At 41.0% G+C, this 27946-nt stretch overlaps 2 protein-coding genes across 2 annotated transcripts; both read right to left on the minus strand.

The window, feature by feature from the left end:
• Positions 1-3774: 3774 nt before the first annotated feature.
• Positions 3775-13693, minus strand: ddx61 (DEAD (Asp-Glu-Ala-Asp) box helicase 61). Its single transcript, XM_079570969.1, has 13 exons — positions 13546-13693; positions 11685-12702; positions 11507-11611; positions 11307-11436; positions 11083-11229; positions 10913-11007; positions 9666-9788; positions 7989-8117; positions 6881-6997; positions 6738-6801; positions 6554-6655; positions 6042-6260; positions 3775-3948 (listed from the first exon to the last, which is right to left on the minus strand). The coding sequence occupies exons 2-12, from the start codon at positions 11910-11912 to the stop codon at positions 6046-6048; spliced, it is 1455 nt and encodes a 484-aa protein (XP_079427095.1). The 5' UTR covers positions 11913-12702; positions 13546-13693; the 3' UTR covers positions 3775-3948; positions 6042-6045.
• Positions 13694-14493: 800 nt separating this feature from the next.
• Positions 14494-27514, minus strand: lipea (lipase, hormone-sensitive a). The gene is made up of 11 exons (XM_079570926.1): positions 27477-27514; positions 25117-25367; positions 23713-23997; positions 23512-23602; positions 23277-23422; positions 21635-21820; positions 21358-21510; positions 21137-21281; positions 18932-19159; positions 16882-17282; positions 14494-15053 (listed from the first exon to the last, which is right to left on the minus strand). The coding sequence occupies exons 1-11, from the start codon at positions 27484-27486 to the stop codon at positions 14793-14795; spliced, it is 2157 nt and encodes a 718-aa protein (XP_079427052.1). The 5' UTR covers positions 27487-27514; the 3' UTR covers positions 14494-14792.
• Between the last annotated feature and the right edge of the window lie 432 nt (positions 27515-27946).

Consider the following 27946-nt stretch of genomic DNA (forward strand, 5'->3'; position numbering starts at 1 on the left):
TTGAATCCGGAAGTTGAAAAAAGACGTGACCCGTTGGAGTCCCTCCTACTTCTACGACTACGTCTTCTGATTGGTTAAAGGACCCCACAGCTCATCAGTGATTGGGTTAAACATCTGTCAATTACATGTCCGTTCAGGTGTATTTTACGGTGGTGTCGTCAGGCCCTGGCCCAGTCGTGATTGGCCACGCGCAGTGTAAATGGGTGGGATAAAGGGAGGATCCAGCGCTGTGATTGGTCGAGACGCTGTTATAGTATAAACTTCTGTTCAAGACCCTTCTCAAGGTCAAACTGGAGTTTACAACATAAACAATGCTTGTTTGAAAAGTTTGAACAACACTTTTTTTCAGGAATTCTCAATAAACTGTAAATATTAGTACTGAAAATAAAAAAGTAGTTCATAAGTTTATCTGATTATCTTTACTATCAGCTTTTTTCCATGATGAAATTCACACAAGTGGGGGTAGAGAAAACTTTACCAAACGAAAGATAAATGTGAAGATTGTGCCATTTCCAACACAGTTAAAATAAATTCTTACGGGTAAGAAACATTCAATGTCAACATGGAAAGATTTCTCATTGGAAAGTGTTTTTTTCCCCTCCTTATTTCAGAGGTATTTAAACTTATTGAGAAAAAAAAAAAAAGAACTGATAAAAGTACGGCAAGATCAATCACTTAAGAAAGTTCCTCTAGAACAAGTGCTTAACTAAACGCAACTTATTCACATCTGCAACTTTAAGTTACACAAAAACAAGGACAGAAAATACTTAAACAGTTATCTATTTTTTCCAGAAAAGTGTTAAACAAATGAACCAGAAATGCATGTTTCATCCAATTTATTGAGTTTTCACCTTGCGAGTATTTCCATTTCAACAGTGGGAAAGTGATCGACATGTGGATCTCGGACTTAAACATAAATGTACAAGTCACATTTTTGTATTACATTCCAATTATAACGGAGGAAATAAGACCACATTCAAATCGAGTCATCCAATTATACAACCTGTTAATACAGAGTGAAAAAATTGCAAAATTTACCATGAAATCCTCCAGGTTTCAAAATAAGGTCAAAGTATATTTCGGGCCAGATTTCTTAAGCCGCGGGAAATCTAAAGAATTTCTAGCTGTTGCTCCATCTCTTCAAATAAAAGGATTTTAGGACAAATCCATGGATTAATCCACGCTGTTGGTAAATACTGCATTTGACTCAACGCTCGAATTCAGTTTTTGCCAATTTTAACATTAAACTCGACTGAAGTTGCCAAAAGCGATGTTACGGGTAAATCAGTGCATCAAATTAACGAGTCCAATTTATATCAAGCTTGGCACAACTTCCGCTTTTTTTAAGTCGAGATTCCATTTTGTTTTTCTTCAATTAAGAATTTGTAGGGCCTCATTCATAACCCAAATCCTAAACGTTTCCAATCCAATTTTTCGTCATTTCCCTCCCAAATTCAACATTTTACCCGCCCCGTCCCTCCCCTTCCATCTTTTTTTTTTTTTTTTTGCACAGATTTTGAGAGTGCACGTAAAACAAAAAGACGTCTTGACAACAGACATTGACTTACATTCATAACTGCATTTAGCCAAAACCTGTTTGTGACCCTATAATGCCAATCACATATTGAATAGACTGATTTTCCAGACCAATCCATCGACTCGTCTGATCCATTTTTGGCCACTTTTTCGAGGCTAGAACTTTCAATAAAACATGACCAATTGAAATGCATTGATAATGACTTTTTAAAGGGTCACATGCGAGTTTTGGGAACACTGGTCAGGGATAGACCTGTAAAAACAAACCAAAAAGTGTCATTCTCTTATTGGAAACAAAATCCTGAACTTAGAAATCCGTAGAGCGAGGGGGAGGGGAAGAAATAAAATTGACAAAACAAAAAGAGTCACATCCCTGACCAGGCCAAACAATTAAAGTTACGACGTCAACAGAAACACCAAACAGGGAATGATTTACAGCGTTTTACCTGCAGCCTTAAGATGGAAAACTTTATGGATAGATTTTGGTAAAAAGTAGCTGATTTCGAGGACATCAGTCGAAGCTGCACGTAAAAACCACCGTAAATCCACGCAAACTTCAAATCATTCAATCATCTCCCATTCACAAAAAAACTCACTCACAAATCTTCCCAACTTCCACGCCGACATTCACACTTCACTTTTTGGTTTTGCTTCAAATGTAAATCTTGGAAAAGAATACGAGAAAGAAAAAAAAAAAAAACGGGAAATAAAACTCATCTTTCCACCAAAACGTATGAAGCAAGGTATTTTCTATTTTGTGCAATTGTAAACGACTACTGTAAACAAATAATCATTTACAATTAACTTTGCAAACTAAAAAAAAAGAAAAGAAAAAGGATTGTTGGACCAATTTTTCAAAAATAAACTAAAAACGGTGCACATTGATCCCCCTTTATGCCAATGTAAAGCAGGTTCATTGTGCTACTTGGCTCATGTGTTTCTTCTCCAGCACCTAAAATAAATGATTTAAATGTTTTCCAGGTTTAAGAACTAGAGAAAGTCATCGCCCCAATAGAGCACTTGTAAATAACTTGGCTCTGGCAACCCGAAAGCTCCACCATTTAACTTTGTATATATCCTCCCATCCACTTTTTAAGCATCAAAAATAAAATTTAAAAAGCAAAAATACTCTTTTTATGTATTTTTTTTTTTGTATCGTTCTCTGTAAAGGGGGAGGGGAACAAACTGAAAAGTCACAGCTGCCTCTTCAAAGATGCTACAATTTTGCTCTTGACAAAACATCCCACTCCTCAAAAGGATTGTAAAGAAAGAAAAGAGGAAAAATGTCCAGGGAGGAAAAAGAAAAAAGAAAAATAACTTGCTACTGCCATAATTTTCTGAAATTGAGTGAAAGTGGGAGTAAAATAAAACAAATCGTGGTCCACAAAAATAAAATGCCTGCGGTTTTCGGACAATATAAACAAAAGTGATTATCCAGTAGCAATGAAGGACAACGCTTAAAAGCTTGGCATCCAAATCGCTAAAAAAAAAATTAAAAAAAATACATTGGCAACAAGTACATTCACCTACTTTATTCGACAAAAACGGGGCTTCGAAGCAACAAAACAAAAAATAACGGGGCATGAACTCCTCCCTGCTTTGCCGCCAAAAAAAAACACGTAAACATTTGCGATAGTTTCTGGGAACGCACTTGAAATGAACCAAAGCTGTCCTGAACCGACGCTTTTTTTTAGTCCTTTTGTGGCGAAAGAGCAGTGGCTTTAGTCCGGCCTGTGTTTGAACAATAGACATCTGTCGTAATGAAGGTTTAAAAAACGCATGGAGCCTGTCACGCCCAAATATGAACATAAAACGTCATCTGTTTCAGCCTAATTTTTCCCGTTAGGCGTCTTCTACACGTTATAGGTAAGAGTCATTCAAACATGTACTCGGGGAAACAGTCGTGCAGTATTTAAACAAAGCTGCCCTTTTTATTGCAACAATCACATTCAGGATGAAGGAGTTTTGAGTCTTGCGAGTCATGAGTTGTAATTTTGCGTTTTAAAAAAAATGAAATTAAAATCTGTTTCTCGGTTTTGTATTGTGCTCATTGTCTGCCGTGGGTTCGAACAGCAGGTTGGATGAACGGATGAGTATAAGGCACTTAAGTGACAACAGTAGAGTTCGCGGAGTTTGCAACAGTCGAAATTAAAACGCGGAGCGACAAAGCCGTCTCAGAAAAAAGGACCGGGGTTCAGACCAGCTTTGGTGTTTATAGGAGTTTGAATCACTCGGTGCAAAGCAGTGAGGAGGAGGAGGAGGGGGAAACGTTTGACTTGGAAATAAAAAAAAAGAGGTGCTTCAAAATTAAAAAGTAGCTTTAAACATCTGCGTCACAGGCGGCGAAAACAGGAAGTGTGAAACTGAAGCGTCGCCCGGAGCCTGTGGTCTGTGCAAAAGCCCAGTGCGTTTCTGAAACACAGAAAAAGCAGGTTAGACATTTAACTGGGTTGTGTGTATATGGAGGCCATTTAAAAGTTATTACAATAACTTATAACTATAATACAGCAAATTCTTCCTCTACAAAGATACTTAAAGGGATATTTCAGGATTTTTGACATAGGGCCTCATTTCCTGGTTGTCCAGAGTGTTGCTGATCTCTGGAGATATTTTTATTTTTCTTATGTCTGAAGAGTTTCGTGGCGCTAGGCTAGTGCAAGGCTAGCGCATTTCTATGGTATCAGCTAGCCTGCATTAAAAGCAGTCTGACCCGCTCCACAGTGCACCTGAGGCAAATCACTTATAACACCAGACTGACCATATAAATGTGTCGACAGAATAATATTTGGAATATAACTGACCTGGCATCACATGAATGCATTTTGAGGGACTACTTTCTAGCAGATCACTCCGCCGCTGCGTAGCTTATACAATCACGAAGCTGATGCTGCTCAAATATAAGGTCTTTTAAATGCAAAATGGTTCAAATTATTCTATGGTGTTATAAGTGATCTGCCTCAGGTGCACTGTGGAGCGGGTCAGACTGTTTTTACTGCAAGCTAGCTGATACTGAAACTATTCAAATATAAGAACTGCATGAATTACAAAAAAATATACATCTCCAGAAATCAACACCACTCTGGATAACTAGGAAATGTGGCCCCATGTCAAAAATTGTGAGTTCATTCATCATAATCAGATTGGATTTACCTTACCTTACCTACATTTTTTCTGCAAAATAAAACAAAATATTTCTACTTTAGCTTATTACATCAATCCACTGTTTGCTAAACACAACAATGCGTTCAAGTTTCATACCTACTACACTATAGGCTTCTTTTCTCTCTCAACGGTGCAGTTTTTCACCTTCTATCTCACTAAGATGATAAAGTGTTATCATCTCACTCAACACACCCGTCTCTACAATCATAACACACACTGGTGTCGGGTAGAAGTTCTTCGGTTTCTACTTCCTGCTCCTATTGAGCACAAGGAAAGGAGGTCATGCGTCGCGGTCGCCTTGCTGGGCATCATGTATGTTAGATCATATTGCTGCTGTTGCTCAATAGATGAACCAAGTGAACTCTACGAAGGCTGCTGCTTGGTGTCTTGCATAAACAGATAATTAGTTCAAGATCATGGACATTGAGTAACTGATGGACAGTCACTGGCTACAAGTTGCCAAAATGCCCGTGTTCATCAACGTTTTAAAGGATTATTTCAGGATTTTTGACATAGGGCTTTATTTCCTAGTTATCCAGAGTGTTGTTGATTTCAGGAGATGTTTTTATTTTTAATTCATGCAGTTCTTATATTTGAAGAGTTTAGTGGTGCTAGACTAGTGCAAGTCTATGGTGACTAGTCGCCTGATTAAAAACCTCTTCAAAATCATGGGGTCGTCCTCCAAACGTTGCCATATCTGATTTATAGAAAGCTCCTTTGTGAACTCCATGTGTGGTAATGCGGCCGCAGGTAAACGGTAGATCCGGTCACCGAGCAGATCACTCCGCCGCTGTGTGCCTCAGGTGTTCTGTGCTTGGGTCAGACTGTTTTTAATGCAGGCTACTAGTTACCATAGACACGCACTAGCCGAGCACAATTAAACTCTTCAAATATAAGGACTGGATGAATAAAAAAAAACACTCTGGATAACTAGGAAACAAAGCCCTATGTCAAATATCCTGAAATAACCCTTTAACATGATGCAGTGTATCAGGACTGCCGTGTAATCTTGAGCCATTTATCTATGTGGACAAGACGCTACAAACTCAAAAAGGGAAATGACAAGAAGATCAGTTCACTGCACAAACCCCCCATGAACTCAATCTTTTCACCGCTTAACCCCCGCCTGTACCGAGCACATTTCCTGCAGTTCAGATTGACCCAAATCTAAAAGCTTCTCGACTGGAGCTCAGTGACGCCTCAGTTGAAAGCCACGACCTACAAAACTGATTTTTATGGTGTTATTGTTGCTTTTCAGTCTGGCAAATGTTAAAAGTTCACCCGATATCAAACAAAACATTCACACAAAATGAAAAGGACTTTGTGTTTTCTCCCGCGCTCACAGTTTTAGGTGCTGTCCTGTTGGCGTTGGCGTTTCTCGTCCGCCTCGTCGGCCTCACAGTCGCCGTCCAAAGAGTGGAACTCGGCCACGTACAGGCTCTTGTCGATGGAGCTGGGGATGGGCTTGATGTCGGTCACCAGCTGGTCCTCGATGGCCTTTAGGTTGAAGCGATCCTCGGACGTGATCAGGTTAATGGCCAAACCCAGGTGTCCAAACCGGCCTGAGGGGGAACAGTACGGAAACGTTACAAATCTTTTCTCACGTGTGCCTTTATTACAGTTCATTCCGGTGCAGCTACTGAGCTCATTTCACTAATCCACTGCGCTGTTGGGCAATGTCTGTAACAAAGAATTACAGAAACAAAAAAGCTGTTTCTTTGTGACAGTTCTGGTGACTCTCAGGGGGGTAAAATGGCCGTGCTGCACCTGCTCTCGTGTCTTCTCTCCGGGGACAGTTTCTACTCGTGCATCTGCTTCATATTTTTAAACACTATGAAACACACAAAGAACTCACCAGATCGTCCAATTCGATGCAGGTAGGTTTCAGCGTTTTTGGGGAAGTCAAAGTTGATGACCACATTTACTGCCTGGATGTCGATACCTCGAGTGAACAGATCTATTGGACACAAAACGTTTCATCAGCGCCGCCTTGATTCATACATTCACCCATTAACATTGAGAACAGAGAAGATGCTCACCGGTGCAGACCAGGTTTCTGCACAGTCCGTTTCTGAAGTCGTGGAAAACACGATTTCTGTATTCCTAGAAAACATTGAAAAGATTGTTTAGAAAGAGCTTCGTGCTGTTGAAGGTTTACTCTCTGGACACTGCGCTGTTTTACCTGCATCATCTTGGCGTGAATGTAGAAGCAGGAGTAGCCGAGCTGGGTGATCTTCTTGGCTAAAAGCTCAACTCTTTGAGTGGAGTTACAAAAGATGATCGACTGGTTGATCTGAAGCTGTGGAGCAGCAGAAAAATCAATATTACAACCATGAGTACATTTTTCTTTAAGGCTGTTTGCAAAAGAGTTATAAATCCTGAATCTAAAATTGGATAGACGACTAGTGGTCGACAGATATGGGTTGATGTCGATTTTTGGGGATTTTTATTGGCCGATGCTCGGGCTGAACGATATGGCCAAAAAATAAAACCTCGACTTTTTAACTCAGTTTGGACGATTACGGTTTTAATAAATTTTATTGGAAACTAACTTAAAAAAATATTGGTTCTTTCATATGAAGAAAACTACTCCAGACCATTAATATTTTATAATATAGCCAATTAGGCCCATTAGAAAGCTATTTCTGCTTTAAATATTCCTTGTCTGCTCAAAAGTATAACTTCTGATCAAGCCAGGGAGTTTTCAAAAGCGTTTTAGTTTTTAGTCCTCATGCCTCGAGGCTCTGCTGTGATTGACAACCATCTCCATAGAGACTCAAGGGGAAAGGGGTGGAGTTAAATAGTGCTCTGCTCTGAGTGGGAGAAGTGCAGAGGATTAGACGGGGAAAAACTGTTGTAGCGGAAGAAAACTCTGGCGCACTATGAAAACACAACACGCGGCCTTTGTAAAGCAGCATAGATTGTCAGAAAGTCACTGGGTTTTCCACTGGTCGCTCTGGAGCATCTTAAACGCTGCTAAAGTGTCAGCACGACGCATGTGAGCGGGACATGGAGCTGCGGACGCAATTTTACGTTTAGCCATTTTCCACATATTAATTTTATTTATCGATATGGGAACTTGTAAGATGAATTGAAAAATGTTCTCTCACAATTCACAGCCTGGAAAGCAGCAAAGTAGCACGGATACAAAGGACACAATAAAACATTTCATACACTTCTCATCTTTGCTCCATAAGGCATATCCCCAGGTTCCCCAAAATCAGAGCTCACTTTAAAATGAGCGTTTAGCGTCGGTAAAGGAGCCAGCAGAAGGGCGGAGCAACGCTTACCCTGGAGAAGAGCGTGTTGAGGCAGTGCACTTTCTGGCGCTCGGTGACGTAGGCGTAGAACTGAGTGATGCCCTTCAGGGTCAGCTCCTCCATCAGGTTAATCTCGTACGGCTTCTGCAGGTGAGCGGCCTACAGCGAACCACAAACCACACGTTAAGGGAGTGTCAACAGTTTGTATCACTGTAAAATAAAATGACTAACAGGATCTTTGCACAAACAAGCAACAGAAGCCATTTTTATTGTCTTGGTCTATCACTGACTCCGTTTTCTCTGTAGATCTTATCCAAACTTTTTTCAGACAACTGTAATTGCAACAGTTTTAAAATTGCCACAATAGAGACGAGAGACAAGAAGGGCTTTGTTCACAACACACTGTTTATAAATCATTATGTCCCTCCAGGGCTACCATAGCTGAATGCAATACACCACAATAGTGGTTAGCCGAATGAACACCTTTTTGAGTGACAGTGCAGGATTTTAGAGGCAGTTGTGGTGAACAGGTCTGAGCTTATTCTACACATTAGGACATTGTTGGAACATGTAGGGGGAGGAAAATACTTAATTTTGACATTTTTAAACTCTGTACAGTCCCTTTAAAGATTGTTTCGTTAGTGTAGTTTGCTTGTGTTTAACTTTTATCTCTTACAGTGGTAAAATGTGAAATAAAGACTAATATACAAACACGTGTACACTTCAACCATTCAGCAGGGATGCTATACTGCAATGAGGGAAAGAAAAAAGCTATTCATGGGCTAAAAGCTAGATGGACACAGCTAGAGGAACAAGTTTGCAAATGGCTGCTTGAACAAACAACGTGCTGATGCAGGCTTGTCAACGGTGCACCAGGGTGGCTGGTGCAACTCCGGCGGGACTTCTAGTCTCGAAAATCCGGTACAGGGTTTGCGGAAAGTAATAAGACCACATACTTTATTGCTCGCAAAGAAAGTCACACAGCCTAGATAACTGTAGACAAGTATGATTTTGATTCATCTGTGATTAAACTGAGCCTAAGCTAACTCTCAAAAGGCCAGAGTCACTTTCAAAATAAAGACTCATTGTGTTAAACCAATTTGTTAGGTTTAAGTTGATTAATCCACTTTCAAAAAGGGTTCATCCCGAAGCCATACGATGTTGGCCACTTTTCAAAACATCTTTCAACAGAGGCATTAAATCTGCCCACGGCTTGTTTTATTTTTAGAGAGAAGACCGGTTTATCAAAACAATGACACAATCTGAGAGTTTGCCACAAGCCACAGCCGCCCTCGAAACACACAAACAAACCTCGAGGCCGCACGTCGTTATCGGCTCGATAAGCACGGAGCAAGAGGCAGAGAGAGAAGGGCAGAGGAGGCGCCACATGGCTCAGAGCCCAGAGTGCGGCTCAGTTGGCTGCAGAGTTTTCACAATCACTATTAGGGGTGTCACAACATAATACCCTAGCGTTACTACGGTGAAAAGAGCCATTACATGAAGAAAATGTGGAAAAACTTGATCCTGAGAAAACGGATCACCATAACTTCTGTATTCTGATATCGAACCAAAAACAACAATCCTTTGCAGAAGAATCCAAGTGAAAAATGCTGCGATACATGTGCCAGGCCTGTTCACGTTAAAACAAATATTGCCGCTTCTCGAATCGTCCTTCTGAAATAATTTGAGGCACTGTGTCGTTCTCACCATGAAGCGCTGCACGGTGACGGGGAAAGTGGCTGAATAGAGCAGGATCTGTCGCTTCTTGGCCAGGAAGCTGATGATGTCCTCTATGAGCACCACGAAGTCCTGAGACAGCAGCTTATCCGCCTGACGGGACATTGAAAAATAGGTTGAGAGGCTTAAAAACTGCACATCATTTTCAGCTTTAAAGTTTGCATCAGAATATCCTCATTCAAACGACCTTAACCTTGCTGAGAATATATACCTGGTAAAGAAAGGCCCGTTTTGTTTCCAAACCAAAGAGGAAGCTTGTAAATTGATTTTTTTTTTAAATGAAATTTCTCAACAGTTTCTCACTTCTCCACAGGGATGAGAGCATAAGCACATTTCACAACTTTTAGGCTACTTTTCAGTCACAGAAATGATAAAAGTTCATGAAATTGATAGAAATGCTTTAGAATAAGATGCGCAGCAGTTTCAAATATACTGACAAAAAAAAAGTTTGGTTCCAGAAAAAGAAGAAAATCACATATAAGGCTTGACAAACGCGATACACTGATCTGATAACATACTGTTTTTTGTTAAAGGGATATTTCAGGATTTTTTACATAGGACCTCATTTCCTAGTCAACTCTTCAAATATAAGAAATGCATGAATTACAAAAAAAAAATCTCCAGAAATCAGCAACACTCAAGATAACTAGGAAATTAGGCCCTATGTCAAAAATCCTGAAATATCCTCTTTAACAAAAAACAGTATGTTATCAGATCAGTGTATAAATTTGTGAAGCCTTATATGTGATTTTCTTCTTTTTCTAGTGAAAGGATTCACGTTCCTCTCTTTGATGACTTCACTTATTCTTTGGAGTGGAAGCAGAACATTGGTAGATTTATCCAGCAAGTGACTTACAACACACAGACTGTTTATCAAACACAACGAGCCGCGTGTTCTGCGGTTTAGCCTTTGTCCTTGTTTTTTATTCACACGTGTGGTATTCTACTGGCACTATCAGCTGTTACCCTGGGCCCACGTACCGTATCAGAAAAACTGGGCAGTGAATAAATCTAAAACATATGGAGAACATGTGATAACACCTCAAATCAGACGAGACTATTGGAGCCGTTACCAAGCGGAAGAAAAGAAACTAACCGTAAATGATTAAATGAAACAAGCTGGTGAATTTGGTTTTCAAAATGTGTCCAGTTCTATACGGACACCACTCAGCTCAAGTTAACAGAAGAACATTAGATTTGGTTCTGGTTTCCTTTACCTCATCCATGATCATCATCTGAACTCGATCCACTTTTGCAACTCCCTTTTTTATCAAATCCAGGATCCTCCCGGGTGTGGCAATGACCACATGCACTGAGGGACAAAATAAGCATTTTTAAGTTTTAAGTCGCCTTTTCCTCGGCCTGCAGAGTTGGAGACGGGGCTCACCGGTCTCGTCCAGGCGCATGATGTCGTCTCGGAGGTTGGTTCCTCCTGTCGTTGCCATGACTTTAACGCCTCCTAAATGTTTACTGATCTGAATGCCAATCTGGCTCACCTGCAGCGCCAGCTCACGGGTCGGCACCATGACGAGTGCTGTGAAACAAACAATAGAAACATTTTCATAATGTTGCTACATTTCTCATGTCAGATCTATCTAAAGGAAAACTCACCCTGAATGTAATCCTTTTTGAGGTCTATCCTCTCCAGCATTGGGATGAGATACGCTCCACTCTTTCCTGTCCCATTCTTTGCTCGAGCTAAAATGTCCCGTCCTGACAGGGCAATGGGAATGCTCTCCTCCTAAAAACAGCAAACACAAGTTATCTCAGTGTTCTAATACTGAAGAAGCGTGTCTAACAGATAAACAAACCTGAATGGGTGATGGCTTTTCCCAGCCCATCTCAAAGATTCCCATTAGAAGTTCACGTTTGAGACAGTAATCTTCAAATTCATTCCCCTTTGTGGCCGTAACATCCTGCAGCAGACAGAGGTTAGTGTCACTACAGCTAAACCAGGAGCAGGTCTGTAATCGAAAGCGTGACACTCACCGAGGTTCTGACCCGGTGGTCTCTGGGAGGGAGTTGGAGGTTCTTCTTCCAGTCATCTCCAAACTTGATGCCCCCGGACTCTTGTGGGGGTGATGGTTTCTGAAGAGCACCCAGAGTCTTTCCTGGAGCTGATGGGGGAGAGGGCTTGGTCTGTCCTCTGAGCTGCCCGTTCTGTTTGTTCAGTCCCATCAGAACGGGTCCAACGCTTTCTGTTCTGGCTGTTGCCATTTCGCTTTTCTTAAGTTTCTTCAAAGTATTAGGTTTTTGCACCTCTTAGGTTTTTCTTTAAAAAATCTCTCAAAAAGTAAAAAAAAGTTCAATAAAGCATTAACAAACAATATTCTCTATTCTTAAGTCCAAAGCTTGTAGACAGAAGTCAATTTGTCTTATATACATATACACATGTACGTACAGCTCGGTCCCTTTAACCAGAGTGACTGACGTACAGCAACAAAAAAACACTTTTATACACAAGAGCTCTTCAAAATGAAGAGAAATTTGCACCCAAATGCATGAATTTACTTGTTCACAATATAGAAAATTATACGTGAACAAGTATCAAAGCGGTTCAAGTCCTGAAATAGAACAACTAAGGCAATCTGAGCTTGAGAAATAGTTTCTTTCAAAATAATCTTAGTTCGACACTTAGCTTTTGCTTCTAAATCAATATTTCCTGGTTCCACTTTTGAGTCCGTAGGAGTTGCTCGTTATCTCTGTCCTTGAAAAAAGAATGTCCAACTTTGTACAAGATTTTTTTTCTCCAAAAACCATAGAGTCTTTTAAATTCGTTATTTCCACAGCAATGTTTTTGTTTCTTGCTTCAAAGAGAAAAGCAAATAAGAGCCTGAAATGTCAAATCTTTAGAGGGGTTTTCAAGTCCAAAGCAAAAACTGCTCTCCACCCCTAGAGTCTTTAGCAAGTGCGTGTCCCACAGCAGGAGCCGGACCTCAGCTTCCTGAACTCCTCTGTGGCCTGGATCAACCCGCTGCTTCAGAGTCCGACTGCTCCAACTGGTCACCTGAAGACAGACCATCCACCACAAGACTTTAATACACAAAGGAAAATGAAAGTAGTTTGATCCAGTGTCACGTTGTCACAGCTGTTCAACTCGTTTCTTCGGTAATTATCTCCGCTCCCTGTTTAAAACGTATTGTTGAGTTCCCAGAGTTGTTTACTCCATGTCGTATGTCATATTTTAGCGAAGGGCACGACACTGTTCATTTTGGCTGAATTATTCCAAGCAAAACGTGACTATAAAATAAATAAGGCTGCCAATAAACCATCTACAAATGCAATTTTATTAGATTTTGATTTCATTGACCCATGTTTCGGTCAGTTGTTTTTGAATTCGGATAATGTCAAAAAATGTAACAAGTCCCATGAAAACGGCAACTCAAGCTAAGCCAAAACATAATAAATTAATTAGCACTGGGTTTCAAATTGTTTATTTTAATTGTGTTGAATCTTACTGTAACAACTTAATTATTTACGTTTTAATACTTTTAACCCAACAGAAACTTGTCTGTTGACGGAAATCAGCATCTGTTCGACACAATATGGCTAATAAGGTTAGCTCGAGTTAACGCCACACGGTAAGCTGAGAGCTTAGCCGCTGACGTGCACGAAATGTGATCGTTTCTCAAGCCTTCAAAATGATTTTCAGAGATCACTTGTGGTTACGTTTTATGTTTACGATACAAAATTGGCCAGATTTGAGAAAGATGTTTCGTTGAAGTTCGATACTAAAGTTAAGTGTGCTAACCTCGATGCTGCGTTAGCTGCACTGCTAACGTTGGCTAACCTGCTCAGAGCAACCGGGATATCATCTCTGTCGCATAAATTTAAACTGGAAAGTGCATACCTGTACGACTGTATCCCGTTACAAAGGATGCCAAGCTTGCGGGTAATCAAGAATTTCTTTACAATTGACTTTTACAAGTTATATTTTAGTTGAAAAGATCGCGTCTTTGTGTATCTTCTTAAATCAACATGGTCGCCTTCTTCTTCGTCTCCTCTTCCTCGGGGACTCGCTCCGCCTTTTCACAGCTCGGGCCAAACAGCGCGGGCGCCACCTACCGTCTGGTTGTGATACTGCAGGTACAATAACAAATAGGGTTTCTCAAAATATTTGCTTATTACGGTCTGCAATGCCATGACTTGAAATCTTAAAGATGTGATGTAATGCATGTTGTGTTAATTACAATATTTGCAAATGTTTTCATTGTTGTTTAATTGTACAAACTGGGAAAGATATTTCACCCTGTTACACACAGATCACCAATGATATGATTACATGGAACCATGGAACATACATTCAATTAAAAAATATATAAATATAATAAAACCGTTTTTTACTGTTTTACATGTATCACTCTGGGCACAGAAAACCCCACCACATAAAAACACACTAGAGTGTTCTTTATATTTCTGTAAACATTTGAAAGAGGCCAGTCCATTCTCCCCATCTCACGTCAGAGCTGTGTACATCGAAAAGTTATAAAAGGTTTCTCCCTGTCAAACTTATCACAATCCACCTGTAAGGCACATAAGTCAATAAATCAAAGTACTTTAAATGTAAATATATCTCTTCAGACTTGTATATACAGTACAATACACAACTGTATCAATTTACATTTTCCTTTTGGTCTAGCTGCACACATTACAGGTGCAGCTCAGTGTCCTTGAATAAAACCTTGGATAATCAGTCCGCCTTCTACCATTTTAATTAAACCCAGAGTACTGTTGTGCACAAGGTCACAAAAAAAAATCTTTAGTGCTCTTTGAGGCGTCGTCATGTTGTGATTCCTCCTGTAAAAAGCGTAGTCCATTAAGTAAACACTGTATTCCAGGTTATTCATTGAATACAGTTTTTAACTGTAAACACTGACAAATACAGCAACCCAAAACTGCAAACGTCCCTGACATTTATTTATAAATTTAACCTATCTACACACTATGAGGTTTTTCACATTTTCAGAAAGAAATCCTTTTTTTTTTAAAGACGTTGCATAATTCCCAGGACAATATAAAGTGCAATATCAGCCATATCTTTCGACACAGATTTAAACTGTTTTAATTCTGCCTAATTCATTGCTTATTCCGCGCAAATCATTGACCTGCGTTCAGATGTGTCTCTTCCTGTTCTACTGGATTTGGTAAACCAGGGTTGAGGCGCTGTCCTTGGAAAACCTCCCTGATCTTCTGCACACAAGCTCCTGCCGCCTCCTCAGTCTCTTTGGAGAGCTGCGCGAGGCTCAGAAACCCATGGGGCAGATCCTCCACCACCGTCAGCGTCACCGGCTGCCCCATCGCCCTCAACTTCTTCGCAAACATCACCGAGTCGTCCAGCAAGGCGTCCAGAGCAGGAGCCTGTGGAAAAACATGCACAGACAATCGAAATCAGAAGCCATTTTTTGTTAACATCTGTTCGATTACACATTGAGATATTCGCCCTTCATTGTTATTGCATTGATATAGTGCCGAGCCTTGGACACAAACTGAGATACTTTTGCTCTAGTCAGGGCTAAATGCTTCAACTATTAAGCCACAACACAACAGACAGAAGGCACAAAACTGAAAATCACTACCAGTGAACATGAACTGATCCAACAAAACAAAGATTGCAGTATTCATTTACCAGTAGTAATAAACAACTGCTAATTGAGGCTAAAAAAGGATCACTGTGATACTTCCAACCACACTACAAACACCTTTCCTCAACCATCAGAGAGCAGGTTTAAAGGGAGTTTAAAAATGTTAAAACTAAGTATTTTCCTCCCCCTACATGTTCCAGCCATGTTCTAATGTGTAGAATGAGCCCAGACCTGTTCACCACAACTGCCTCTAAAATCCTGCACTGTCACTCAAAAAGTTGTTACTTCGCTCCGAATTGCCGTCATGCATGAGCTTTATATTTATATATAGAGACTGCAGTTACGCGTAAGACCTGATGTGGCAGTAGTGAGCATAAAATGACCAACTTGCATCTCTTTAAGCTAAGAAAGTTAACGATACAGGATCAAGTCGATCGATACATTCCTTATCAGCAGATGGGTTGAGCAAATGATCAAATATTAATACAAATTGTCAACCACACTACAAACACTTTCCTCAACCATCAGAGAACAGGTTTAAGCTAACAAACTTACCAATACCAGATCAATTAAATCGAATCGATACATTCCTTATTAGCAGATATATTGAACAAATGATAAGCGGATAAAAGGGGGAACTATATTGTAATTCGTACTAATACCAGGAGTAGTTTGGCATCCGCACAGTAAAGTGAAGATATTAGAGTGCAAATTTTGACTTATTACGGCTTACAATATAGTTCCCCCTTTTATCCGCTTAGAAAATCCACATTGTTTAATTTTGTGTAATTATACTTTGTAGTGAAACACTTCATGTAACCATATTTAAATAGGGAAAACGTGAACGAGCTTGGTAGCTTCTATCTTGACCTCGTTTGTAGCGATAGTGGAGAGGAGGAGAGGCTAAATGCTAACGCCGTCTGTGCTGTGTTTACGTGATAGAAGGCACGCGTGAAGACCAGACAGGTACTAAAGAACTTGTCTAAGCTAAGGTAAGAACATATCTCAGTATGTAAAAACGGTGGCCTATTCCTTTAAGAAAAGCCTTCCCTGGATTAGAATCAGAATCGGTACATAGGAACTCAGGTGGAGCTTTTTTTTATTTTAAAATGTTAATGTTTGTTTTTAAAGCTCTTCATGGTCTCGCTCCGTTATATCTAACTGAGTTGTTGACCGTACAAAGTGCTATATAAATAAACTTTGATTGATTGATTCTCTGATTGGCCACAGCACTGCTAAGAATAGCCTCAATGGAAGATACAAAGATTACTCAAGAAGTGCGAGTGGGTCAAAACACAGATTCAGGTATGATTTTGATGAGAGAACAACTTTGTAACATGGTAAAAAGCTCCAGCAAGTCAATTTTCGTGATCAATATTAGTAAAAACTCTATTAATTTGTTATTATTAAAATCAAAAAGTAATTCTTTTTTTTCCATGTCACTCAGCCCTAATTGGTAGTGACAATATCTCGCAAAGTAGTGCCCAAACAAGAAATCCAATGAGTACAAGCATTACCAACAAAGCAACATAAGTTAAAACACAGAATGATCAGTGCATGAAATAGTCTCTCTGTAAATCTATAGGACCCACAGTCGAACTTACCACGATGTGAACAGGAGGCAGGCCTTTCAGCAGCTGCTCCGTGGCCAAAAGGGGCGACACAAAGGGGTTTTTCAGAATGGGACAAGAGGATGGGTGGATCACAGCGCGGCACTGAGAGCGGAGGGGCTCAAAACCTTCCGGGTATTCCACCGAGCAGTCTAAGTGCACGGAGCGGTTTGGAGGAGCCGAGGCGGCGGTGCTGCTGTTGTTCCTGGCGACGGCGTCTCTTGGAGGAAGGGGCTGTGAACGTGATCGGTCTATGGTCCGCCTCGGGTCCAGAAACGACTGGATCCAGTTGGAGGCGCCCTGCGTGAGGTCACTGAGGAGCAGAGCCGTGTCTCGGGTCAAAGCGCTGAAGCTACCGCCTCCCACTGAAGGCACCACCGCCTCTGAGACCATACCTGAGAGAGGGTCAACAGTGAACACAAGAAACAAGAATGAGACGCAGGTGAGGCAGAAAAAGGCATGATAATGGGAGACTGTTTAGGGGCAGTTTCTAACAACTGGATGTTCCTCAAATATAAAGCTCAACAAATGTTTCTTATAAAGTTGTTACTAATTTTCTTCTATTCTTTTTCAGTAGGGCAGCACATTGCACAATATATTACCAAATTACTGTTATTTCAATATTAGGTGATCACAAGCGGCAGCAGCAACTCAAAAAATTACTGAGGATTTTATTTATTTTAGACGCTCAGTATCATTGTAATTGTTCAGCCTTGTTTTGCCCCTGAAGTACTTGGAATGTATTGTACTGAGATAGTTTTGCAAATCACAACCCTCATCACAATAATACCTAAGACAGTTGTTGAATATTGCATTTTTTCATTGTCCAGCTCTACTTTTAAGCATTCTTCAATGACAACAATAAGCGATAAATCCAAAAAGGGACATGTATGCCGCAATTTGCAGATGATATTGCTGCCACACTGTGTTAGACTACAGTAATGGCTCTCACTGGCCTCTCTAAACAAGCTGTTAGAGCTGCAGTACATCCAGAACGCTGCTGCTCGAGTCCTGACAAGAACCAGGAAATACGACCATATTAGTCCAGTGCTCCGGTCTCTGCACTGGCTTCCTGTCGCTCAGAGAATAGACTTTAAAACAGCTGCTTGTCTACAAGTCTTTTCATGGTTTAGCACCAAAGTACACTCTGACATGTTATAGCCATATGAACCATCTCGGGCCCTGAGAACTTCAGGGAGGGGCCTCCTGGTGGTTCAGAGTCAATAATAAACATGGTGAGGCTGCCTTTCAGTTTCATGCAGCAAAAATCTAGAACAGTCTCCATGAGGATGTGAGACAGGCCTCAACTCTGACTATGTTTAAATCCAGGCTGAAAAAAGTTCTTTTTACCCGTGTGTAAGACAACGGAAAGTATTTTATCTGCACTCTTGCTTTTTACTGTAATTATTTTTTATATTGATGTTTTTATGGATTGGTGAAGGTCAACTTTATTTCTATAGCGCATTTACAACAACCACGGCTGCCCAAAGTGCTTCACAACACCAACAAATGATTGATTTGATCTGCTTTTTAAGTTGTTGTCATTTAATGCAACTGTGAAGCACTTTGAATTGCCTTGTGTATGAAACGTGCTCTACAAATAAACTTACCTTGCCTTATGGCTGAGAGACTGAGCTGCTTCGAAGAACCATAATGTGATCTACCTATTTACAAAAATGCTTCTCATCAGTCAACCCAGTGAAGCCCTTATTTTGACATCAACCAAAGATATTTAGACATTAATGAAAAGTAACTATGAACTGATGATAGTAATTGTGAACATAAAAACAATACACTTTCTAATTATCCCAATTGAATGCATACAAATCAGTAAAAAGAACAATCCCCTAACAGAATATTTGCTATTCTGTGAACACATTCCAACTGTGAGTTTGTTAATAATTGTCGCCCACATTGTCCGGTTTACACATAAATCTCTGGCTGTGTTTTCTGTTCCTCCGGCGCCGGAAAATTCCCGAAAGCTAAATGATCCATGAACTGGGACACGGCTGATGCTGAGGACACACACACACACATGTCGTACCTGAATAGGCGTTCATGCACTTGGAGAGGACCCCTAGCGGCAGCAGAGGGTCGATGGCGGTGAGCAGGCGGGAGGGCGAGGCGTCTGTGGTGAGGAGGGTGGCGGGATACGCAGCCATGATGCCGTCTGGGACACGGACCCCACAGGTGATGGCCTTCATGCACACCGTGATGCACAGGTTTCCTCCGGCGCTGTCTCCGGCCAGACAAACCCGCTCTGCTGTGGAGCCTGAGCGAGAGAGCACACGGCTAAATTTAAGTCTGGCCTCAGAGTTAATAATGAAACTGAAGCGTAAACCGAACCAGGCCGACTGTTTTTCCCTACATTGCTTCTCCCTTCCTTCGCAGCCTGGTATCTTTGCCTTCCAACCCATTCATGAACTCTCTAAAAAGTCAGTTATACATAATACTCTCCTTTTAGGCTACACACGGAGTTAATTTAGCCAAAAAAATTCATTTAGTTTTCGTCAATATTGAGTCAAGCAGTTTTTTTCCATTCCTACTACTGTATGCAAATATTTAATCATATTGCACTGTTTCTTGGAGCTTCTCCCATATATGCAAATCAGATCGGTTCCTTTTGGCAGTGATTGAAAAGATGAGGCTCTTTCAGTGGTGTACTCAATGTGACATGCATGTATAGGCTGTATAACTACTAGAAAGCCAGCAGGATTACCGTATGCCCAGTACAAAGATATGCATCAATCATTTGTATAGTGTTTATTTTGTTCCCGTTTAGAGACCAAAACAAACAGGCACTTCCTCTCCTGAACACGAGTGAAGGGACCAGTGTCTCTCGATCTCTCCTCTCTGTCACTGTCTCTCACCCAACGCTGACAATGCACATCAGCAGCAGAGGCGCAGGTTAAACAGGACAGATCAGGGGCAAAGATCACGTACCAGTGCACAATGTCTCACTGTTTTGAATAGTATCAGAACAACAAATGAAGGCAGCTCTTTGTAGTTTTGTTTTCGCTTTTTAGCGAAACTCCTCGTGGCTAATTTGCATAAACCCTGATAGTCTTTACTATGCCCTTAATGAACTAAACTTTAGTTCCCCTCCTTCTCTGTCTCTTGCCCTACATGAACTGCAGAGTGTAGTCAGGCTGTGGCTCATCTGAGAGAAAACTGATCCATTACATAAAAAAATACATAATTAATGACCCGAAATAAATGAATATATTAGTCAGTGAAAACATGACTTGTCTAAAATTATGATGAGATATCTTAAAATTAACACCGCGGTCGCAGAACCTAAAGTAAAGTAAAGTAAAGTAAAGTAAAGTAAAGGAAAGGAAAGGAAAGGAAAGGAAAGGAAAGGAAAGGAAAGGAAAGGAAAGGAAAGGAAAGGAAAGGAAAGGAAAGGAAAGGAAAGGCAAGGCAAGGCAAGGCAAGGCAAGGCAAGGCAAGGCAAGGCAAGGCAAGGCAAGGCAAGGCAAGGCAAGGCAAGGCAAGGCAAGGCAAGGAAAGGCAAGGCAAGGCAAGGCAAGGCAAGGCAAGGAAAGGAAAGGAAAGGAAAGGAAAGGAAAGGAAAGGAAAGGAAAGGAAAGGAAAGGACTCTGTTTTTTCACCACAAATGGCTTCACACGACCACTAATTCTGCCAGGGTATGTAAACCTATGATCACAACTGTATATCGTGTTATCCATTCAATACATTACTGACATCTTGACCGGTCAGGATATGAGCAATCCATTGAGTGAACTATTCCTGGCTCCTTACTCTCTCTTGGTTAAAATGTCACGGCTGTAAGAGTTCAGGAAATTTCCTCAGTTGGCTTTTAGAAGTGCTTATTTTGCTGGCTTTAAACCTGCAGTATTTCCTTTAGTTGTCTGCAGTTTTTTGACAGTTTGCGAACACTGCTGCTTTAGTTTGGCCTCTCATCGACTGTGCGCAGTGGACAGTGAAATGCAAAAACGACACTGTCTGCTGAAGCGTAAACAATTCAATTCCACACTGCTTTAAAGAACAGCACGGTTTAAACACAATTCTATCTTTAGTAATTTACTTTGCAAAGTAGGGATGCTGCAATGCCAAGTTTGAGAGATTATTATGAGACAAAACATTGCATTTTTACATCTGCTACAATCAGAAACTAAGACCATAAACAATAAATCCTTCAGACTGTGTGGTAGATAACTTTACTTAATCTATATATATTCTGTATAATTGTAAAGTTGATTGATATGAACAACCCATTACAAACCTAAAAGATGACAGTTCTTCAACGCCCAGCAGTAAGCGTAGAAACACTCCTCCAAGGCTCTGGGAAAAGGTGCTTCGGGCGACAGAGAGTAGTCAATGGACAGGATGGGAACGCCCAGCTCCTTCGACCAATTTCGAAGATAATTCTGTAAATCAAAGACACACGTACGTAAGCCGGGCTTCTGATTAATATTGCATTCTGCTGATTTCCAAAACATTAACCTCATGAGATTTGGATGTTTGTGCCACAAAGCCTCCTCCGTGGAAGTGGATGAGGAGCCAGGGCGAGAGGGGCTGCTTCTGAACCCACGGCAGCTGCGACATGGAGATGGGACGCGTGTCTGTCCGACAGAAAGACAGCAGCTCCTCACTGTCCTACACAACACACATGTAAAGTCAGACTCAGGACAGCTTTATTCATCACACAGAGGAAATTTACTTTATATGTACTGTCCTAAACAAATTTTACTTTACCCAATTACAAGATAAGTTTCTCTACCTGCCCTTCTCGGATCTCAAAGGATATGAGCCTCATGAGCACGGGCCCGGGACCCCAGTGGGCGATGGGAGGCGACACGTTTGTGGTGAGGCTGGGGTCAGAGGCCAGAGGCAGCTGCAGCGGGACAGGGGGCACCGACAGAGTAAGGTTCACCTGCACCGGGCTCGACGCGATCCTATTAAAACCCTGTCATAGGAGAGAGAAACGGCCTGTAAATCCCCTGTAGAGGCAGAGTAATGCGCGTTTTTAGTGAAATGAGGTCTGGTGGAAATAATAAGTAGAGAAATATTTGCATTATTGCTTGAGAATTCATCTATGTATTATTCTTTGGAAACCGTATTTATATTTGTACTGCATAAAACTTAAAATATACATGATATGGACTGGATTTGTTGAACTGACTATTATTGATAAAAACACACACACAAAATGGTTCATCCCATCTGCAATAAAAAATCACGAACAAATAGCCCCTGCATTATTCTACAGTATATCTGTATGTATTAGTGTTGTGTATAAGTAAATAGGTAAGTAAGTGCTTTATTTTTGTCATTGTACAACGAAATTGTGTTCAAGTGTTAGTCCTGAGCCGCTGCGACTGAGCTGCACCACCACTGTGGGTCAACCTGGCCAGCATGTTTTTAGGTATGGGAGGTATGGGAGTACACAGAGGAAAGCTGGCTGGCTGCCTTCAGTGCTCCTTTGATCCTCTGAGATGGGGCGCCTCCTGTGTTTGTCCTTGTTTCAGAGCGTGGTATCCTGCACTGGTCAGCTCCTCCACCTCCTTCCTCCTGCGCAGCTCCCTCCGCTCCACAACAGTCTTTCACCATCTTATTTGTCCCGTCCTTGTTTCCTGTAGCTCCCCTTGTGACGCCTCGACTATGCTGCAGGTGTAGGGGACTATTGGTGCCTCTTCAGTGTTTCAGAAGAATACATCTGTAGGTCTCAAATGTGTTTAGCTAATAAGCTAGCGCTTTGTTTACTTTTATAAAGCTGCTTCCTTCAGAAAGCACAGAAAAAGACAAAAAACGCAGCTGTACCAAGAGAGACAAAGTGACTGTTTGTTCACTTTAATGATTAAATGCCTTTTAAGGCTTGTCCAGGTGAATTTCTGTCTCTATTGGGACAGACAATAAAGAGCTTATCTACCTACTTATCTATCATGCTGTTGGCACAAGGCCATTTTTTATTAACCGTAATCAGAGCTGAATTTCTTTTACTTTCCCTATGACGTATTCATCATAAAATATAAAACGTAAAATGTAATAGCTGTCCAACAGTTTTAAATACTTCAATAAAGCATAATATCAGAGCTTTATATAGTATTGTGCCTTTCTTTAAACATGTATTTTACCTTGGCAAATATTTGTATGGAAAGTCCTTGCTTACAATTTTTATTTATTAGCTACATGTTTTTTTTATTAGCTACATGTTACCAACATCATTTTGTATTATGTTTATTTTTTTATTATGCAGTAAGTTTATCTTTTTTTGCATTTATTTGGGATAATCATTGGGATCTTTTCCTATAACTTCTACTTGAGGGATGTTATTTTAGGCTCCATACTGGTATATTTCACATCTGATAATTCTGTTTCAGTAATTAACAAACAATCGAAATGTGTTGTTCGGCCGTGCCTACTGTAATAATCCCGGATTCTGTGAGGTTCCAGAAGGATTTCCAAAAATGCAGATCCAGGTTTTGAGTGATCCGTTCAAACTCTGCCCCCCTCATTTCTGGATCCATGACGTACTTCCCTGAGGTTAGAATCGATAAAGCTGCTTTGCCTCGAGAGAAGAGAGAAGCAGATACAGTGTTATTATTATATTATATAGTTTTTCAATGTGTAAACCTTAAGCTGACATAAATCAATTACCTATTCCAGACTGCTGTTTGCCATAGGTCTCACCGAAGGACACCATGCTGATGACCACTGTCTGAAGGACCGGGCGAAGAGATGGTGAAAACTGTACAGAGAAGGAAAAGGCAACAGAGATTACTAAAAAGTGGATACACACACAAAAAAACAGTATCAATACAGTAACAGTAACAATAAAAAAAAACAGTATTTCCTGACCTGAAAGCCCAGACAGCGTCCGTAGAAGCAGGCCTTGTGCATAGAGCTGTACTCCTGCACAAACCTGCGGCTCAGTTCAGCGTCCTGTAGTGTGCACAGCTGGCCACACGGAGTGTCGTTGAGCAGTTTCTGAGCGAGGTGTAGCAGCGCACGGATCTGACACAACGCACTCAAATACGCCTCCATCTCTGTGGCATTGTGGTCCGCCCTGAAGAAGGCCTTTCCGACATTACTCGATATGTAACGGCCTTTGTGGATGATGTGTAAAAGGCACGACAGCAAGACCTACAAAGTAAACAAACGCAACTGTATAAAACACAATCAAAATATACAAAAGCCTCATTAGGGGTCGATTAGTTAAAGGGACTATACAGAGTTTAAAAATGTTAAAACTAAGTATTTTCCTCCAGCCATGTCCTAATACGTAGAATGAGCCCAGGCCTGTTCACCACAACTGCCTCTAAAATCCTGCACTGTCACTCAAAAAGGTGTTAATCCGGGTCCGAAGTACCATCGTGCACAAGCTTAATATAGAAGCTGCAGCTACGCATAAGACCTGAGGTGGCAGTAGTGAGCACAAAATGACAAACTTGCATCTAGCCCCTTTAATAATTGTAAAACAACTAACAACAACAAAATGTGAACTGCGCAACATAAATATACAAAAAATATATATTTTCTGTAACACTGAGATAATGATGAGAGTGGGAGAGGTCTCAAATGTGTCCTTTATGTTTGTCTACATGTTACTGTTTGTTGTGTAGCTTGTTCTGTGTTGTACAAAATAATTACCTCAGTAGTTAATGGTTCAGTTATTACTGTTATCACCAGATACACAATCACAGATGGACTCATGTCGTAATGCTTTTCTAACTGATGCAAATGCAACCAGTCATCCAAACATGCGGCACATGTACGCAATACCCCTCACAAACAGAGAGCTCATTTTGGCAGCAGAGGAACAGGGCGAGATGGAGCAGTTTCAGCTAAAGTGAAACAATCCGAGGGGCATCTAAACAGTCCCCATCTGGAGCCGCTTCTGTGGTGGGTTCTGGAGCACTTTGTGTTTGGTATTGATTTGGTAAAGAAGCAGCTATGTACTCCATGTGGCAAGTTCATGATGAGATAAATTTGCTTATCAACAGCCTTTCCTGGTTAGCCACTCGCTTCAGAGAAATAAAAACTATTTCTTGTTTTGAAAGCATGTAAAAACTGTGAAGCAGAGGCACAAACCGATAACAAAAAGCAATGTGAGCAGGTTTCCTTTAACACCCTCTGAAACACAAACTCGCAGGTCCATCATATCAAACTGCGCCCAATGGAAAACGTCTATAGATGCCAAGCCCCATCCATCCCCACAGTATGAACATGTTCAATTTCTCACAGTTTGAGGGAGAGCTATACCTTGACGAGCGTGCGGTAACCATTTCCCGGCGTCTCTTCGTCAAAGTCGTAGAGGTGGTAAACATTTGTTAGGCCGGCAACAATAGGCTCCAGCGCTGTAGCATGTCTCTGAATCTCTCTCATGCACGTGGTTAATCGCTCGGCAACTTCTCCATAAGGCAAGTCCTCCTCGGGGGCACACAGAGCAGCTATAGTGTCCTCGCAGACTTCATTCAAGGTGGAAAATACAAGGTTGTGGTCCATGTCTGAGTCTGTGACAGAGAAATACAAACAGGCAGTTGAGGAATGGATTTCTGCATCAGCGGGTTTGATCACATGTTGTTGACACAGGAAGCATGTGATGTACAATGTAAACACAACATAAAGCAGCATTATCGCCTTGTTATCTGCTCGGTCAGAGGCTGAAGTGCATAGACAATATAACCAAGACGGGTTTTTAATCAGACAGACACCATGATCAGTTAAACACAACAATGCTTTTATCACAAACTAAAACATAAGAAATATAGACTCTAGACAACAACAACAAAAGCAATGTAACACATGTCTCAAATGTTGCTTTACAGCCCAGCTCATGTGATCTGTGTGTGATTCAATTCAACCACTTGTGGCCTTTGTGCAGTCAGGCCAGTGTCCTGTGCATCATCAGCTGCTGTCAGAATAAATCTGAATCAAAGACTAAAGCAGTGAACAAGGCAATATTCGAGACTGCTCTGGTTTCTATCACTGCACAGACTTGCTATGCTGCTTCATTATCACATGTTCACATCTGATTTTAACCGGCAGTCAGCAGTTTATTTTTATCATCCAAGCTCTGCAACACCTCAAATCAGCTGTATAGGGAAGGAAAAAAAGGTCCTCTTCATAGGTAGACGTCTGTTTAGGAGATATAGGTTTAGGAGAATATAACAGATGTCAAAGCTACAACAATACTGTACATCAGGGGTAGGCAACGTCAGGCCCCCCAAGATGATTTTGAGAAATATCATTATGAAAATAAAAGATCAAATACCTCTTAAAGTAGTCTAAAATGCGAGAAATAGTGTCAGTATTTTAAAAATGTCCTGTCAGAACGTCCCGCTTGGTCATAATGTTAAACAGTAATTCTCTACTGGTGGGTCGGGACCCAAAAGTGGGTCACGAAACCATTTTCAGTGGGCCGCGAGTCTATAGGAAACTTTTATTCAATATTTTTATCAATAACTCTGTTGTTTTGATCATAATTTCAGTCTTAAAGGGAAATCTACTGTTGGTTCAACAAAAACTTATGTGGAAAATTCAATATTTTATACAATATATGACAAATTATAGTTTTATTTGGGTCCTCTTGTCATCCGAGGGTAATGGTGGGTCCCGAAGCCCTGCCACTTTGGAACCACTGATGAAAACATTGGCATTTGCAGAAAATAGTTCTTTACTTTAGGCTACAATGTTGAGGTTCGGCCCTTGGGTGTTTTGGTATTGCATTTAAACTTTATTTATAAAGTGCTTTTCATATCGAAATGTATCTCAAAGTGCTTTACAGTTTACAACATTTAAAACAATACGCCTGGCACACCCTCCCATATATATATTAGGACTAAATGAATAGATGTCAGTTAAAAGCTAAGCTAAGTAATAATATGTATTAAAAACATATCATTGTGTTTTACAGCAACATAATTCTGTCTCACTGACCCATTGTTAAAATAAATACTGTAGAGGGAATGATTCGATCCTTTATGCATCTATTGTGACTGAGCCAATTTCATCAAAGGGGCATCTGTCTATTATCATAATGCGTCTTTGTTAACCAAATGACAGTATAAGATACGAGAGCAGCATCATGACCATTTCAACATGACTCATGGCCATAAACACAATTCCAGATTACTCGTTGATATGTCATTGTATTGCTTTGAGCCAGATCCCTTTTATATTCACTCAGCTGACAGATGACGCGCACTGCTTGACTGACAGGAGCCTCGCCGGGGGTGAGGCAGCCGCTTCAACTCAAACAGATCACGTTTCCAGAGACCTATCGCTTTCTCATTTTGTTGAAAGCGCACGTAAAAACACGAGCGAGGAACACATTTCGATCTGGAGTTAGTCTGTCACGACACTACAGGTTCCGTGTAATCCGACGACAACGAAGGCTCGACCCTCTCGCTGGAAATAAGGCGTCAACTTTACAACTTTAACTTTTTTACCCTCTTCCTGTAACTGTAGCTTCCCTTTTCAATCCCTTTTTTAAACGCAAATGACCGCACAGCCACGCTAGGTTTTAAGGTGGAACTTAATCCCGGGATCGACGCTAGGGAAATGACCGTGCCACGAGTTTGAAAGTAGGTATAAACGCGTTTGAAGCGGAGTTTACTCACCCGCACGCATCTTCTCCTCCCGTCGTGCTGCTGTTTCTGTCGGCCCCGCGGGGAATGCTGGGAAACGTCACGGATCGGGGAGGAGCGCGCGCGACCCTAGCAACGCGGTTAGCAACAGGTGAGCGCAACGGCATGATATAACTTTTTAACAAACGCACTACTTCATATCACTATTTATAAGATACATCGGTGTTTTTTTTTTTTTTTTTATTTCGCGTGTGTTTTGTTGTGATTGTTGGGACGTGGCGCATTCTTTTGCAAATGTATCAACATCTGGTCCAGCCTCACGTCCGGTCCCCAAAAACGGCCCTGGATTCTGACCAGCCTGGCCCAAATGAGTGTAAATGCAGCACTTCCACAAAGACATATTTCAACCTCTTACCTCCCGTCTTAACCGAGCGCCTTTTCTCGAGGTCAGCTTTACCCAAATCTAAAAGCTTCTCAACTGGAAAGCAACGGTGTAACGCTTA

Source organism: Gobius niger (genome assembly GCF_951799975.1).
Source record: "Gobius niger genome assembly, chromosome: 14".
NCBI lineage: Eukaryota > Metazoa > Chordata > Actinopteri > Gobiiformes > Gobiidae > Gobius > Gobius niger.